Genomic DNA, 17721 nt, shown 5'->3' with positions numbered 1-17721 from the left:
TATGCCAACAAAATGTACTTATATAGATGCAGGCTGGAGCCAAGCACGTCGGCCATGGACGATCGCCTCACCGTTCGGTGCCGCCTCGCCGTTATAATGGCGGAGAAGCTGAGCCTACCCCCTGCCACCATTACGGTGGAGAAGATTCCTCGAAAAATATTGGTGGAGAAGCCGAGCTTGCCCCCCGACGCGATTCGGGTCGCTACCACCCCGTGCACCGAATCAATGCTAACTCCTCTACTGAGCGCCATGGATGATTGAGACAAGAGACCTGCTTGCATTACAAAGCCAATGCAAAACTAGTTCATCAATAGGTGCTAAGAAAGATATATGTTCGTCAATGCAAAACCATTGGGTCTGTCTAGGTCTCAGTCGTTTGAGACTTGTCGGCTGACGTGTCATGCATGCGACAGTGTGACGGGTGCTCCTACGGCGCCGGTTAGGAGAACTGGTGCCCAGAGTGCATGTTCTTGTGCTGTTTCTTGTTTGACTGTTTCGATGTGTTTTTCGATCGGGAACTGCATCGATCGACTGTTTGTCGAATTTTGCTGGTCTGTAAGGAGAATCAATCAACTGTTTCGATCTCTCCAGGTTATAAACTGTTTGTTGCAAAAGAAGAACTTAGAACACTATCTTTCAGAAAAGGAATATATAGAAAGATCAAATTTTCTTACATGAGATAGTTCAAAAGTTCAGTTTTTGAATTCGCGAAGTTTTTTGAAGTCCATTTGTTTTTCTTCAAATTCACAATCTGTTTTTCAAATCTATGACCTTTTTTCCTTTTTTGTCCTTTTCTTAAATGCGTGAACTTTTTTCAAACTCATGAATTTTCTCTTCGAAATCGATGATTTTTTTTCAAATCCTTGATTTTTTTTGAAAATCGATGAAATTATTTCAAACATACTTTATTTTTTTCCAAAACTCTGTGAACTTTTTTCGATTTCCATGAACTATTTCAAAATTTTGAACTTTTTTCCTTACATGTGAACTTTTTACTGCAAAAATATGATTTTTTTTGGAATCCAAGTTTTTTAAAATTATTTTTGAATTTTGCAGATTTTTTACAAAAATTCAAACTATTGATTGATTATTAAATAGAGTGAATTAAATTTGAACTATATTTAATATTTAAAATATATTGGAAGAAGTGAACTAAATTGGAATAAGTCAATTAAGATGGAATTTGAGTGAACTATATTTTGAATGGACAAAATTTGAAAAAAATAGAGTGGGCTAAATTTGAAATTGGACTACACTAATTTCGTAAAATGCTGTAAACTTAATTTGAAATTGAGTGAAAAAATATTTGAAGTAAGCGAAACAATTTTGAATAACGTGAACTAAATTGCAATTGAGTGAATAAAATTTAAAATAGAGTGAACTAGAATTTGAAATTGATTGAAATTGAGTGAATTACATTTGAATTTGAGTGAACTATATTTGAACAAGTGAACTAAAATTCAGTGAACTATTTTTGAACAAGTGAACTAAATTGAAAAAGTTGAGTGAACTATATTTTCAATGAACTAAATTTGAAATATAGTGTGAACTAAAATTTGAAATTTATTGAACCATATTTGAAATTGAATGAATTGGAGTGAACTATATTTAACAAGTGAACTAAATTTGTATTCAAGTAAGTATCTTTGAATTTACTATTTAAGAAAAAAGAGTGATCTAATTTTAAAAATGGAGTGAACTAAATTTGATTGTGAGTGAAATTGATTGAAATATTTTGAAAATTGAGTGAACTAAATTTGAATTTGAGTGAACTATATGTAAACAAGTAAACTAAGCTTAAAAATGAGTGAACTATATATTGAACAAGGGAACTCCATTTGAACAAAAGGGAATTAATTTTGAATATGAGTGAATATAGGAGTAACAAGTGAACTATATTTTGAACAAGTAAACTCCTTCTAAGGTTGGCATCGAATGTATGAGTCAAAGCTTCTACCACCATAACAAAGGGGTAGAGTAATTAAAAATTGAATAGGGTTACCAAAGCTCAATCTTTTTCCTTCAATTTCCACGTAAAAAAATGCATACATGCATATGAAAAAGTTGAAACAAACATGCAAACATGCAGCGACAGCCTGGCTGATGATCTTCTGGTTTCACACAAAAAAGATATTATGAAAAATTCATGCATGATCCCAATGTTGGAAATATGCCCTAGAGGCAATAATAAAAGGATTATTATTATATTTCCTTATTCATGATAATTGTCTTTATTCATGCTATAACTGTATTATCCGGAAATCGTAATACACGTGTGAATACATAGACCATAATATGTCCCTAGTAAGCCTCTAGTTGACTAGCTTGTTGATCAACATATAGCTATGGTTTCCTGACTATGGACATTAGATGTCGTTGATAACAGGATCACATCATTAGGAGAATGATGTGATCGACAAGACCCAATCCTAAGCATAGCACAAGATCGTGTAGTTCGTTTGCTAGAGCTTTTCCAATGTCAAGTATCTTTTCCTTAGACCATGAGATCGTGTAACTCCCGGATACCGTAGGAGTGCTTTGGGTGTACCAAACGTCACAACGTAACTGGGTGACTATAAAGGTTCACTACAGGTATCTCCGAAAGTGTCTGTTGGGTTGACACGGATCGAGACTGGGATTTGTCACTCCATATGACGGAGAGGTATCTCTGGGCCCACTCGGTAATGCATCATCATAATGAGCTCAAAGTGACCAAATGTTTGATCACGGGATCATGCATTACGGTACGAGTAAAGTGACTTGCCGGTAACGAGACTGAACGAGGTATTGGGATGCCGACGATCGAGTCTCGGGCAAGTAACGTACCGATTGACAAAGGGAATTGTATACGGGGTTGATCGAATCCTCGACATCGTGGTTCATTCGATGAAATCATCGTGGAACATGTGGGAGCCAACATGGGTATCCAGATCCCGCTGTTGGTTATTGCCCGGAGAGCAGTCTCGGTCATGTCTGCATGATTCCCGAACCCGTAGGGTCTACACACTTAAGGTTTGGTGACGCTAGGGTTATTAGGAAGACTTGTATGTGATTATCGAATGTTGTTCGGAGTCCCGAATGAGATCCCGGACGTCACGAGGAGTTCCAGGATAGTCTGGAGGTGAAGATTTATATATAGGAAGTGCTGTTTCGGCCATCGGGAAAGTTTCGGGGTCACCCGGTATTGTACCGGGACCACCGGAAGGGTCCCGGGGGTCCACCGGGTGGGGCCACCTATCCCGGAGGGCCCCGTGGGCTGAAGTGGGAGGGGAACCAGCCCCTAGTGGGCTGGTGCGCCCCCCCTTGGCCCCCCCTGTGCCTAGGGTTGGAAACCCTAGGGTGGGGGGGGGCACCACTTGCCTTGGGGGGGCACTCCACCCCCCTGGCCGCCGCCCCTTGGGAGATTCCCATCTCCAGGGCCGGTGCCCCCCTTGGGGCCTATATAAAGGAGGAGGGGAGGGAGGGCAGCCGCACCCCCTGAGTCTTGGCGCCTCCCTCCCCCTGCTACACCTCTTCCTCCTCCCGCGGTTGCTTGGCGAAGCCCTGCCGGAGTGCTGCATCTCCACCACCACCAACCGTCGTGCTTCTGCTGGAGCCTTCTTCCTCAACCTCTCCTTCCCCCTTGCTGGATCAAGAAGGAGGAGACGTCATCTGCTCCGTACGTGTGTTGAACGTGGAGGTGCTGTCCGTTCAGCACTTAGTCATCGGTGATTTGGATCACGGCGAGTACGACTCCATCATCCTCGTTCTCTTGAACGCTTCCGCTCGCGATCTACAAGGGTATGTAGATGCACTCATATCACTCGTTGCTTAGATGAACTCATAGATGGATCTTGGTGAAACCGTAGGAAATTTTTTAATTTTTTGCAACGTTCCCCAACAGTGGCATCATGAGCTAGGTCTATGCGTAGTTCTCTTTTGCACGAGTAGAACACAATTTTGTTGTGGGCGTAGATGTTGTCAACTTTCTTGCCGCTACTAGTCTTATCTTGCTTCAGTGGTATTGTGGGATGAAGCGGCCCGGACCGACCTTATACGTACGCTTACGTGAGACAGGTTCCACCGACTGACATGCACTAGTTGCATAAGGTGGCTAGCCGGTGTCTGTCTCTCCCACTTTAGTTGGAGCAGATTCGATGAAAAGGGTCCTTATGAAGGGTAAATAGAAGTTGACAAATCACGTTGTGGCTTTAACGTAGGTAAGAAAACGTTCTTGCTAGATCACCTATAGAAGCCACGTAAAACTTGCAACAACAATTAGAGGACGTCTAACTTGTTTTTGCAGCAAGTGTCTTGTGATGTGATATGGCCAAAAGTTGTGATGAATGATGAATGATATATTGTGATGTATGAGATCATGTTCTTGTAATAGGAATCACGACTTGCATGTCGATGAGTATGACAACCGGCAGGAGCCATAGGAGTTGTCTTAATTATTGTATGACCTGCGTGTCAATGATTAACGCCATGTAATTACTTTACTTTATTGCTAAACCGTTAGCCATAGTAGTAGAAGTAATAGTTGGCGAGCAACTTCATGAAGACACGATGATGGAGATCATGATGATGGAGATCATGGTGTCATGCCGGTGACGAAGATGATCATGGAGCCCCGAAGATGGAGATCAAAGGAGCTATATGATATTGGCCATATCATGTCACTACTATATAATTGCATGTGATGTTTATTATGTTTATGCATCTTGTTTACTTAGAACGACGGTAATTAATAAGATGATCCCTTATAACAATTTCAAGAAAAGTGTTCTCCCCTAACTGTGCGCCGTTGCTAAAGTTCATCGTTTCGAAGCACCATGTGATGATCGGGTGTGATAGATTCTTACATTCACATACAACGGGTGTAAGACAGTTTTACACATGCAAAAACACTTAGGGTTAACTTGACGAGCCTAGCATGTACAGACATGGCCTCGGAACACAGAGACCGAAAGGTCGAACATGAGTCGTATGGAAGATACGATCAACATGGAGATGTTCACCGATGATGACTAGTCCGTCTCACGTGATGATCGGACACGGCCTAGTCGACTCGGATCGTGTAACACTTAGATGACTAGAGGGATGTCTAATCTGAGTGGGAGTTCATTAAATAATTTGATTAGATGAACTTAATTATCATGAACTTAGTCTAAAACCTTTGCAAATATGTCTTGTAGATCAAATGGCCAACGCTCATGTCAACATGAACTTCAACGCGTTCCTAGAGAAAACCAAGCTGAAAGATGATGGCAGCAACTATACGGACTGGGTCCGGAACCTGAGGATCATCCTCATAGCTGCCAAGAAAGCATATGTCCTAGATGGACCGCTAGGTGAAGCACCCATCCCAGAGAACCAAGACGTTATGAACGCTTGGCAGTCACGTGCTGATGATTACTCCCTCGTTCAGTGCGGCATGCTTTACAGCTTAGAACCGGGGCTCCAAAAGCGTTTTGAGCAACACGGAGCATATGAGATGTTCGAGGAGCTGAAAATGGTTTTCCAAGCTCATGCCCGGGTCGAGAGATATGAAGTCTCCGACAAGTTCTACAGTTGTAAGATGGAGGAAAATAGTTCTGTCAGTGAGCACATACTCAAAATGTCTGGGTTGCACAACCGCCTGTCCCAGCTGGACATTAACCTCCCGGACGAGGCGGTCATTGACAGAATCCTTCAGTCGCTCCCACCAAGCTACAAGAGCTTTGTGATGAACTACAATATGCAGGGGATGGTGAAAACTATTCCTGAAGTATTTTCAATGCTGAAGTCGGCAGAGGTAGAAATCAAGAAAGAACATCAAGTGTTGATGGTCAATAAAACCACCAAGTTCAAGAAGGGCAAGGGTAAGAAGAACTTCAAGAAGGACGGCAAGGATGTTGCCGCGCCCGGTAAGCCAGTTGCCGGGAAGAAGTCAAAGAATGGACCCAAGCCTGAGTGCTTTTATTGCAAAGGGAAGGGCCACTGGAAGCGGAACTGCCCCAAATACTTAGCGGACAAGAAGGCCGGCAACACTAAAGGTATATTTGATATACATGTAATTGATGTGTACCTTACCAGTACTCGTAGTAACTCCTGGGTATTTGATACCGGTGCCGTTGCTCATATTTGTAACTCACAGCAGGAGCTGCGGAATAAGCGGAGACTGGCGAAGGACGAGGTGACGATGCGCGTCGGGAATGGTTCCAAGGTCGATGTGATCGCCGTCGGCACGCTACCTCTACATTTACCTACGGGATTAGTTTTAAACCTTAATAATTGTTATTTAGTGCCAAGTTTGAGCATGAACATTGTATCTGGATCTCGTTTGATACGAGATGGCTACTCATTTAAATCCGAGAATAATGGTTGTTCTATTTATATGAGAGATATGTTTTATGGTCATGCCCCGATGGTCAATGGTTTATTCTTGATGAATCTCGAACGTAATGTTACACATATTCATAGTGTGAATACCAAAAGATGTAAAGTTGATAACGATAGTCCCACATACTTGTGGCACTGCCGCCTTGGTCACATTGGTGTCAAGCGCACGAAGAAGCTCCATGCTGATGGACTTTTAGAGTCTCTCAATTATGAATCATTTGACACATGCGAACCATGCCTCATGGGCAAAATGACCAAGACTCCGTTCTCCGGAACAATGGAGCGAGCAACCAACCTATTGGAAATCATACATACCGATGTGTGCGGTCCAATGAGCGTTGAGCCTCGCGGAGGATATCGTTATGTTCTCACTCTCACTGATGACTTGAGTAGATATGGGTATGTCTACTTAATGAAACACAAGTCTGAGACCTTTGAAAAGTTCAAGGAATTTCAGAATGAGGTAGAGAATCAACGTGACCGAAAGATAAAGTTCCTACGATCAGATCGTGGAGGAGAATATTTAAGTCACGAATTTGGTACGCACTTAAGGAAATGTGGAATCGTTTCACAACTCACGCCGCCTGGAACACCTCAGCGTAACGGTGTGTCCGAACGTCGTAATCGCACTCTATTGGATATGGTGCGGTCTATGATGTCTCTTACCGATTTACCGCTATCATTTTGGGGATACGCTCTAGAGACAGCTACATTCACTTTAAATAGGGCACCGTCTAAATCCGTTGAGACGACACCGTATGAATTATGGTTTGGGAAGAAACCTAAGCTGTCGTTTCTAAAAGTTTGGGGATGCGATGCTTATGTCAAGAAACTTCAACCTGAAAAGCTCGAACCCAAGTCGGAAAAATGCGTCTTCATAGGATACCCTAAGGAAACCATTGGGTATACCTTCTACTTAAGATCCGAGGGCAAGATCTTTGTTGCCAAGAACGGATCCTTTCTGGAAAAAGAGTTTCTCTCGAAAGAAGTAAGTGGGAGGAAAGTAGAACTCGATGAAGTACTACCTCTTGAACAGGAAAGTAGTGCAGCTCAGGAAAATGTTCCTGTGATGCCTACACCAACTGGAGAGGAAAATAATGATGATGATCAAGGTACTTCGGATCAAGTTGCTACTGAACTTCGTAGGTCCACAAGGACACGTTCCGCACCAGAGTGGTACGGCAACCCTGTCTTGGAAATCATGTTGTTAGACAACGGTGAACCTTCGAACTATGAAGAAGCGATGGCGGGCCCAGATTCCAACAAATGGCTTGAAGCCATGCGATCCGAGATAGAATCCATGTATGAAAACAAAGTATGGACTTTGACAGACTTGCCCGATGATCGGCGAGCGATAGAAAACAAATGGATCTTTAAGAAGAAGACGGACGCGGATGGTAATGTTACCATCTATAAAGCTCGACTTGTCGCTAAGGGTTATCGACAAGTTCAAGGGGTTGACTACGATGAGACATTCTCTCCCGTAGCGAAGCTGAAGTCCGTCCGAATCATGTTAGCAATTGCCGCATACTATGATTATGAGATATGGCAGATGGACGTCAAAACGGCATTCCTTAACGGACATCTTAAGGAAGAACTGTATATGATGCAGCCGGAAGGTTTTGTCGATCCTAAGAATGCTAACAAAGTATGCAAGCTCCAGCGATCCATTTATGGGCTGGTGCAAGCATCTCGGAGTTGGAACATTCGCTTTGATGAGATGATCAAAGCGTTTGGGTTTATGCAGACTTATGGAGAAGCCTGCGTTTACAAGAAAGTGAGTGGGAGCTCTGTAGCATTTCTCATATTATATGTAGATGACATACTCTTGATGGGAAATGATATAGAACTTTTGGACAGCATTAAGGCCTACTTGAATAAGTGTTTTTCAATGAAGGACCTTGGAGAAGCTGCTTACATATTAGGCATCAAGATCTATAGGGATAGATCGAGACGCCTCATAGGTCTTTCACAAAGCACATACCTTGATAAGATTTTGAAGAAGTTCAAAATGGATCAGTCCAAGAAAGGGTTCTTGCCTGTATTGCAAGGTGTGAGATTGAGCTCGGCTCAATGCCCGACCACGGCAAAAGATAAAGAAGAGATGAGTGTCATCCCCTATGCTTCAGCCATAGGATCTATTATGTATGCCATGCTGTGTACCAGACCTGATGTAAACCTTGCCGTAAGTTTGGTAGGAAGGTACCAAAGTAATCCCGGCAAGGAACACTGGACAGCGGTCAAGAATATCCTGAAGTACCTGAAAAGGACAAAGGACATGTTTCTCGTTTATGGAGGTGACGAAGAGCTCGTCGTAAAGGGTTACGTCGATGCTAGCTTCGACACAGATCTGGATGACTCTAAGTCACAAACCGGATACGTGTATATGTTGAATGGTGGAGCAGTAAGCTGGTGCAGCTGCAAGCAGAGCGTCGTGGCGGGATCTACATGTGAAGCGGAGTACATGGCAGCCTCGGAGGCAGCGCATGAAGCAATTTGGGTGAAGGAGTTCATCACCGACCTAGGAGTCATACCCAATGCGTCGGGGCCGATCAAACTCTTCTGTGACAACACTGGAGCTATTGCCCTTGCCAAGGAGCCCAGGTTTCACAAGAAGACCAGGCACATCAAGCGTCGTTTCAACTCCATCCGTGAAAATGTTCAAGATGGAGACATAGATATTTGCAAAGTACATACGGATCTGAATGTCGCAGATCCGTTGACTAAACCTCTTTCGCGAGCAAAACATGATCAACACCAGAACTCTATGGGTGTTCGATTCATCACAATGTAACTAGATTATTAACTCTAGTGCAAGTGAGAGACTGTTGGAAATATGCCCTAGAGGCAATAATAAAAGGATTATTATTATATTTCCTTGTTCATGATAATTGTCTTTATTCATGCTATAACTGTATTATCCGGAAATCGTAATACACGTGTGAATACATAGACCATAATATGTCCCTAGTAAGCCTCTAGTTGACTAGCTTGTTGATCAACAAATAGCCATGGTTTCCTGACTATGGACATCAGATGTCGTTGATAACAGGATCACATCATTAGGAGAATGATGTGATCGACAAGACCCAATCCTAAGCATAGCACAAGATCGTGTAGTTCGTTTGCTAGAGCTTTTCCAATGTCAAGTATCTTTTCCTTAGACCATGAGATCGTGTAACTCCCGAATACCGTAGGAGTGCTTTGGGTGTACCAAACGTCACAACGTAACTGGGTGACTATAAAGGTGCACTACAGGTATCTCTGAAAGTGTCTGTTGGGTTGACACGGATCGAGACTGGGATTTGTCACTCCGTATGATGGAGAGGTATCTCTGGGCCCACTCGGTAATGCATCATCATAATGAGCTCAAAGTGACCAAGTGTTTGATCACGGGATCATGCATTACGGTATGAGTAAAGTGACTTTCCGGTAACGAGACTGAATGAGGTATTGGGATGCCGACGATCGAGTCTCGGGCAAGTAACGTACCGATTGACAAAGGGAATTGTATACGGGGTTGATCGAATCCTCGACATCGTGGTTCATCCGATGAAATCATTGTGGAACATGTGGGAGCCAACATGGGTATCCAGATCCCGCTGTTGGTTATTGGCCGGAGAGCAGTCTCGGTCATGTCTGCATGATTCCCGAACCCGTAGGGTCTACACACTTAAGGTTCGGTGACGCTAGGGTTATTAGGAAGACTTGTATGTGATTACCGAATGTTGTTCGGAGTCCTGGATGAGATCCCGGACGTCACGAGGAGTTCCGGAATAGTCCGGAGGTGAAGATTTATATATAGGAAGTGCTGTTTCGGCCATCGGGAAAGTTTCGGGGTCACCCGGTATTGTACCGGGACCACCGGAAGGGTCCCGGGGGTCCACAGGGTGGGCCACCTATCCCGGAGGGCCCCGTGGGCTGAAGTGGGAGGGGAACCAGCCCCTAGTGGGTTGGTGCGCCCCCCCTTGGGCCCCCCCTGCGCCTAGGGTTGGAAACCCTAGGGTGGGGGGGGGGGGGCGCAGCACTTGCTTTGGGGGGCACTCCACCCCCCTGGCCGCCGCTCCTTGGGAGATTCCCATCTCCAGGGCCGCCCCCCCTTGGGGCCTATATAAAGGAGGGGGGAGGGAGGGCATCCGCACCCCCTGAGTCTTGGCGCCTCCCTCTCCCTGCTACTCCTCTTCCTCCTCCCGCGGTTGCTTGGCGAAGCCCTGCCGGAGTGCTGCATCTCCACCACCACCACGCCGTCGTGCTGCTACTGGAGCCTTCTTCCTCAACCTCTCCTTCCCCCTTGCTGGATCAAGAAGGAGAAGACGTCATCCGCTCTGTACGTGTGTTGAACGCGGAGGCGCTGTCCGTTCAGCACTTAGTCATCGGTGATTTGGATCACGACGAGTACGACTCCATCATCCTCGTTCTCTTGAACGCTTCCGCTCGCGATCTACAAGGGTATGTAGATGCACTCCTATCACTCGTTGCTTAGATGAACTCATAGATGGATCTTGGTGAAACCGTAGGAATTTTTTTAATTTTCTGCAACGTTCCCCAACACCCAAAACACAAAAGAACGTGTATACCAACATTGTCTCCAAAAATTAAAGTGTAATTTGCAACTTAGTAGTAGAATCGCCCGTTCCTTGGTTTAACTGAAGCCTCCTCAAAGTACTGAAATTAAATTGCCAGGAACACTTTCAAAAGAGAGGCAACAAAAAGAAAAATGTTTCCTTGCACGTGCCCTAAGATCAGAAATACAAAAAATATGATAAAAGTTCTTGATTTTAGGACAAGAATATTTTGCAAATCGGCCTCAAGTTCATCGAGGGGACACTTGTGATGCAACAATAGTTGTAAGAGTATCAATTACTTTCGAACCAGCAAAATAATTCCACACACTCTCCTTATTTTTGCGAAAGGGCAAAATAATTCTTGAGACCTGTATTTTTCTTGAAAGATCCAACAAATTGCTGGATTCAATTAGATTTAGCAGAAAGCATCGGAAGAACAACATGGGGGTAGGGATGTCAATCGGGTCCCATTTAATCCCGTTTAAAGTCCACGTATGATATGATAGTTCAAAAAGGTTTTTCGTTTGTTCGAGGAAAATGAACTATCAAGCTAGCAAAAACTAACTAAACGGGATTGCGGATGCCATTTATTTGCCACTTACATCCCTACATGGGGAGATCCGTAGATCAAAGAGAAAAGAAGAAACAGCAGCCCTACTGGCTGCTGAACAACACTACACTTACACGGCGGAACGCCATCCACCCACAACAAGACAACACAACTCCGATTCCGGCGGAGAACTACAGAGAGCAAAACAATGTTGGCTTTACGGAAGATCACCGAACGGATCACTTGTCGCCCGTCATCGTGCACCACCGGTGCCTCGCACCGCAGCTTCGACTTCACAACAATAAGCAGCCGAGGTAGTCTCACGGACGCGCCAGAGAAGAGCCGACTACCACGACTAATGCCACGCCTCCGACATAGTTGCCACATAAGCCAAATCGCCCTCATCACCGGACGGACACGGCCGAGCAACACGAACAACCTCCCCACCTATCACTAGTCCCTCTGGCCGGTAAGGAGCTACGGGACCGATGCCCCAAGAGGTGCGACACATGTCGCCATCATCGTCCGGTCCTAGGGGATCAAGGGTTCCCCCGAGCATCCTTGCGTAGTGGAGCGAGCAGGAACACCTCAGCGACGCCTCCAAGAAGTGACGCCCGCAGGCGTCGCCGTCGCCTGCCATAGCCCAAAAACTGGCAGCAAAGTCTTCACCGGCGCTGCACCTCCGACCACCAAACCCAAGCCAGACCACCACCGCGGAGACACGGCCGGCGGCCGCCAGCACCACAGGCCCAACGTCCGCGGCAACCACCTTCAGAACTGGACGCCAGGGCCCATATCTCCATCGTTTTCGCTGGTCCGCGCCGGATAGAGCCGCCGGCCCCATGCGCCTGATGGTTGTCACGACCTCCTCGCAGAACAGGACACCGGGGCCCGATCTGCTTCGCACCGCCCCTTGGAGCCCAACTAGCCGACGACCACCGGTGCGCAGAGCCGTCTACAGCCCACGCGCCACCGAAAAGCTGGCTCCCGCCTGAACCATCTCCTCTGCCACAATACCGAGCAAGAGCCCGCCCGGCGGCAACCCTCTTTAGATCCAACAGGGGCTCGCCCTGGTGTGGTGCGCCCGCGACCCGCGCGGCCACCGCGTGCCCCAGGCCGCAGCCAACCCTGCATCGCCGCCCGTGCCGCTCAGTAGAGGAGCTCCACCATCGCGCCTAACCCAACAGATCCGCGCCGCGCCTGCACTGCGCGCGCGCCCGCGCCTCTGTGCACTGCCTCGTCGGCCAGCCGCGCCGCCACGAGCACGAGCAGTCGCTCGAGCTCCCGCCGAAGCCACTGGCTCGCGCCAGCCATCTCGTACATGAGGAGAAAAAATGGTCCAGCTGCCGCCGAGCCGCGTGGGCTTTGCCCGGCGACCGCTGTTGGCGGCGGCGAGGGGAGGAAGGAAGTGGTGGATGGGTTGCTGGCAGCGGGGGCGGCTAGGGTTTGCCTCTGGGCCGCCCGCCGGAGCGACACAGGAGACCGCCGTGCTCAAAACTACTACATGGACTTGTCCTGAGACCTGTATTAGAATCAATGTTAGAAATTGGTAGTGCAGCCAATCAAGAATCCTTATAAAACAAAACCGCATCAAATTAGTGCTTTAGAAGATATGAGGAATAATAAACATATCTAAACGCTGTCGGTACGGTTTGCCACACCAGGATTAGAACTCACAACTGACCCAGGTCAAAGAATTGCTACTATAGTCGATCCCATCTTCTTTGCGTGGCTAAATAAAATGATGAGGGGTGCACAAGGACGTGATCTTGGACTAGCCACGATCGGAAACCAACTTCCAAGCGAGGCCGGTTTTCATCCGGTTGGTTGTGTATCGTGGAAGGTACGTACTCCTAATTAGCAGGGCAAGAAGAGGGACTCGGACTTCTTTTTAGAGGAGGACTCCAGAGTACATGCTACATATACACAGGCACCTAGACATACATAACGTACCAACCTACTCGTCGGAGAGCTTGTTGGATCTCTCGTCGTCTCTCGGTCAATGGGTGCCACCGCCAGCCATCCGTCGCCGAGGGACGAAATGCCGCTCCACGTGAGGATCTCCGACTACTCCAACTTGGTGCGGGTGCCTCTGCTTCACCGGGAGACTGTCCGCACATTCTCCTTCGGTGGCATCTTGTGGATAATCACAGTGGAACCGAAGCAATTTAACGAGGGTCTAGCAGATCGCATCCATGTCTGGGTCGACCTCCACTCCCGGTTCAGGTACAAACCAGACTTGGTGCTCCAAGGTATCGACATCTCCATGGAAGTCCTGGACGTGACCGGCGAGAACACCGTCTTCCACGAGGAGACCAATGGGATGCTGGAATCCGATAGGGTCTTGATTATGGTCCTGTACAGGAGGGAGCTGGAGGCATCGTCCTGTGTCCGCGACGACACCTTCACCCTCAGGTGCACTCTGACGAAGCAGCAGGCAACTTGGTGGCGCGTCTTCTCCAAACCTAACGAGCCCGCGTCCTTGGAGCCGCAGGTCGCCATGGCCGGATCCAACATGCTCACCATCGGCAGCTTCTACAAGCTCAAGGCCACGCTCCGGGGCGGGGAGTGCACCTACTCCACGCACTTCGCCGTGGGAGGGTGCAGATGGTACTTCCAATTCAGCCCCACTGGGGTAATTAGCCTCGTCCGCGCGAGTAAGGGCACGGCGCCGACAACAGCGGAGTTCAGTTTTGAGCTCGAGGGGGTGGTCAATTTGGAGTCTGAAAAGATGACTCACACGTTCAACCATGCCAACTCTAGATACTTTTATAGATGCAGGCTGGAGCCAAGCACGTCGGCCATGGATGACCACCTCATTGTTCGGTGCCGCCTCACCATTATAATGGTGGAGAGGCTAAGCTTACCCCATGCCACTATTGCGGTTGAGAAGATTCCACGAAAAATAATGGTGGAGAAGCCGAGCTTGCCCGTGGACAAGATTCCTCAAAAAATAACGGTGGAGAAGCCGAGCTTGCCCCCTGCCGCGATTCGGATCACCGCCACCCCGCACACCGAATCAGTACAAACTCCTCTATTGAGCGCCATGTATGACTGAGACAAGAGATCTGCTTGGATTACAAAGCCAATGCAAAACTAGTTCATCAATAGGTGCAAGCAATAATTTTTGTTTTTGTTTCAAATTTGAAGGAACTGCCATTGTGTTCATACTAGGTTTTCACATTATTATTAACTAGTAGAATGCCCGTGCGTTGCCATAGGCTTTTGAAATATTTTACTAGAGTTATGTAAACATAATGCATGTTAAATTTTACATGTAGAAAAAAAATATAATGTGGACACAATCGGGTACTAATTTAAGTCCACTTCACTTGCAACGTAAATAATTTACATGCTAAATGCCCGTGGGTTGCTACGAGCCACAATGCAGGAAAACAAATGAAACTTAAGATTATGTAACATGTAACATGGATAAGGTCATTAGAACCGTTGAGAATGGTAACTATGATCTCAAATTTAACAAAATCTAGTTGAGTTCCCGTACATTGCCACGGATAATGAAAAATATAGCCGCAATAGTCAAACCATTCTCTTTTGTAACATATATGCTAAATAGCTAAGGCACATCCGAGCAGCATTGCTCTAGTTCGGCATGTGTTTGCCTTCTCTGATGTTGTGTTGCTTTGCCATTGCGATGGATGGGGATGAATTGAGCATGTCATCATAATATTCACAGCCATTAGAGAATATGTGGCAATGAGAACTCATGTCGTGACTATGGTGCTCCAACTAATTTCTAGGGCTGCGACAATAGGCTTCACCTTCACAATATTTGTACTCTCCAAAGTCGGCTTCGCCTTCAATGGCATCGTGACAAACATGAGAGAATTTCTTTCACCCCCTCCTTGTCAAGCACTGCACACCCCTTCGCCTTATTCCTCCTCACCACAAGTGTGTTCCACGATGTGATGATACATATCATCGAATGGGGAAGGCAAGTACTTAGTTGATGTAGGGAAACACCGTCGCGGTTCACAGGTTAGAATGGTCACCATCGTTGTTATCACCCATGCCTTCTTCACCATGTCTAATTGCAGCAGTGATAGGAGAGGGAAGATAAGGAGAGCAAGAGAGGTCATTAGATCATGTTGAACCCGTATGCAGTTTCCTTAGTTTGGTGTGATGGGTTCAACTGTGCGGTGCAGTTTGCCACCATGGAGGTTTCTCACAAATCATATAGGAACTGGTGTTTTCTTTCCTCATGTGCATGAAGCAATCCTTATATTTGCATGCGAGTAAACTGGTTAAATGAGAATTACATACCTTTTTGGTTGTTGTCTTTGAATAAATATAAATTTATACAAGCAAAGACATGAACTCACTAATCTCATAGACTGACAAAATACAAGTTGCCGGTATAACGGGAGAAGACACGAGTGTGGCATGTCATTGTCAAAATAGGAGAACTATCTAAACTTTGATGAAAGAGATTGTTGGCATGTTTTTATAAAAAAAGATCAACAAATATAAGATTTTTTTTGAGAGAAAGCACAAAGCACACTTGTAGAAACCATCTCTGGCACAATTGCTTGTTGCTCTCATAAATAATCATCTTTCTGGAAGGAAAAGTTGCAATTACAACTTTCAGCTTAACTAAAACTCCCGCACATAAATTGTTCCCAGTAAAAGAAAAGAGATCACTATTGCAGGATACTGCTAACGCGATACTACGATCAGAGACCCTTTGACGAAACTGTGTGTGATGCATTAATCGCAAACGGTGATGTACAAAAACCGTCAAAAAATATGCAAAACGTTTGCGACGGCGGGTACATCAAACACGGTTCAGATTTTACTTGCGTGTGTGATGCTGGGCATACGGTTGATCCAGACGAACTATTTGCGATTATACTGAACAACAGAAACGGGCAGCCATATCAATGTGTGTGCGATATACGGCATACAGTTTGCTCTGATGAACTGTTTGCTATTAGGGAAAGCAACAGAAACGGTCAGCCAGATCAACGTGTGTGTGATATACGTCATACGGTTCACTCGAATGAACTGTTTTCGATTAGGGAAGAGAATATAAACGGTTCAACTTAACAAGATGTGTGTGATAGACAGCAAACAGGCCCGGAGGTTAATTTGAAAACAAGTACACAGAGGTTAATTTGACATACATGACATGTAAGTTTCACAGAAATTATATCACTTTTTTTGGAAAACATTTGATTGCGTTGAATGTATATAGTGCTCCGTCCTATTAGTTGGATTAACCTCGAGATCCATGTTTTGGAAACATGTCGTAAAGTAACAGGATAGACCTTCACTCAAGCCAATCAACATGTGTTCAAAAAACAAAAATTATCAAAAAGTAACAGATAGACTTTCTTCAAGCCAATCAACATGTGTTCAAAAAACAAAAAATGTCAAAAATTACAAAACAAGGACCTCGAGGTTAATTCAACTAATATGATGAAGCACTATATACATTCAACACAATTAAATGTTTACAATGATCCATCAAATCAGTTAATTTAACATCGAGCCCACTTCCCATCCGGTCACCCATCAGATGACTACTCAAGCCTCAGCACAATTAACTTGGGAGTTCTGCTAGATGAGCTATCGGTAGGGAAGCTGGTCCTTGCTGCTGTAGGATCCCTCTTTGCATCCTTTATTGCGCACCCGGATGACCGACTGTTGCTGCCCAATGGTCAATGCCACGTCCCCCGTGAATGTAGAAGCTTCCCTCCATTGGATGATGGCAGACGGTTAATCAAGAAGAACTGTTTGTGATGATGCAGAACAACAGAAACGGCCAGCCAGATGAGGGTGTGTGTGATATACGACATATAGTTCACTAGGATGAAATGTGTGTGCTTAGGCAACACAATAGAAAAGGTTCAACTTAACAAGATGTGTGTGATACGCCGTAGAGAGCGGCCGTGTGCTCTACCGCCGTCTTGGTCTATTAGTTCCCTTTATATCTGGGCCAGATTTGGACCTTAAATTTAACCAACAAAATGTTAATGCATGTTACAAAAATTATATAACTGGAAACTATGTTCAAATACGAATCCAACAATAGAATCTTTGGCGACATGCATTCGTATTTTATTAGTTAAATCATACTTCTAAACCAGACGGGGGTATAGTAGGTAATTAAATCACAAACTTTTTTTATTAACTGTATGTGTATGTGTCCTTTCGTCCTCCTCTCGCACGTCTAGTCACCCCGCTGCCGCAGACAGCTTCGAGCGCAAACTTGAGCAGCAA

General features: G+C 45.6%; 1 protein-coding gene across 1 annotated transcript; it reads left to right on the top strand.

The window, feature by feature from the left end:
* The first annotated feature begins 13076 nt into the window (after positions 1-13076).
* On the top strand, positions 13077-14790 carry LOC123065789 (uncharacterized). The gene is made up of 2 exons (XM_044489005.1): positions 13077-13704; positions 13843-14790. Exons 1-2 carry the CDS (start codon positions 13481-13483, stop codon positions 14534-14536), a joined length of 918 nt encoding a protein of 305 aa, XP_044344940.1. The 5' UTR covers positions 13077-13480; the 3' UTR covers positions 14537-14790.
* Positions 14791-17721: the final 2931 nt, after the last annotated feature.

Source organism: Triticum aestivum, chromosome 3B (assembly GCF_018294505.1).
Source record: "Triticum aestivum cultivar Chinese Spring chromosome 3B, IWGSC CS RefSeq v2.1, whole genome shotgun sequence".
Lineage (NCBI taxonomy): Eukaryota > Viridiplantae > Streptophyta > Magnoliopsida > Poales > Poaceae > Triticum > Triticum aestivum.
The sequence above is the reverse complement of the archived record's forward strand: the minus strand, read 5'-3'. Positions and strand labels throughout refer to the sequence as shown.

Excerpts from the sequence above, each read along its gene's own strand:
- LOC123065789 (XM_044489005.1), top strand. The coding sequence starts at position 13,481 with ATGGGTGCCACCGCCAGCCATCCGTCGCCGAGGGACGAAATGCCGCTC. Across the intron at positions 13,705-13,842 it reads GACCTCCACTCCCGGTTCAG|GAGGGAGCTGGAGGCATCGT; the intron begins GTACAAACCAGA and ends GGTCCTGTACAG.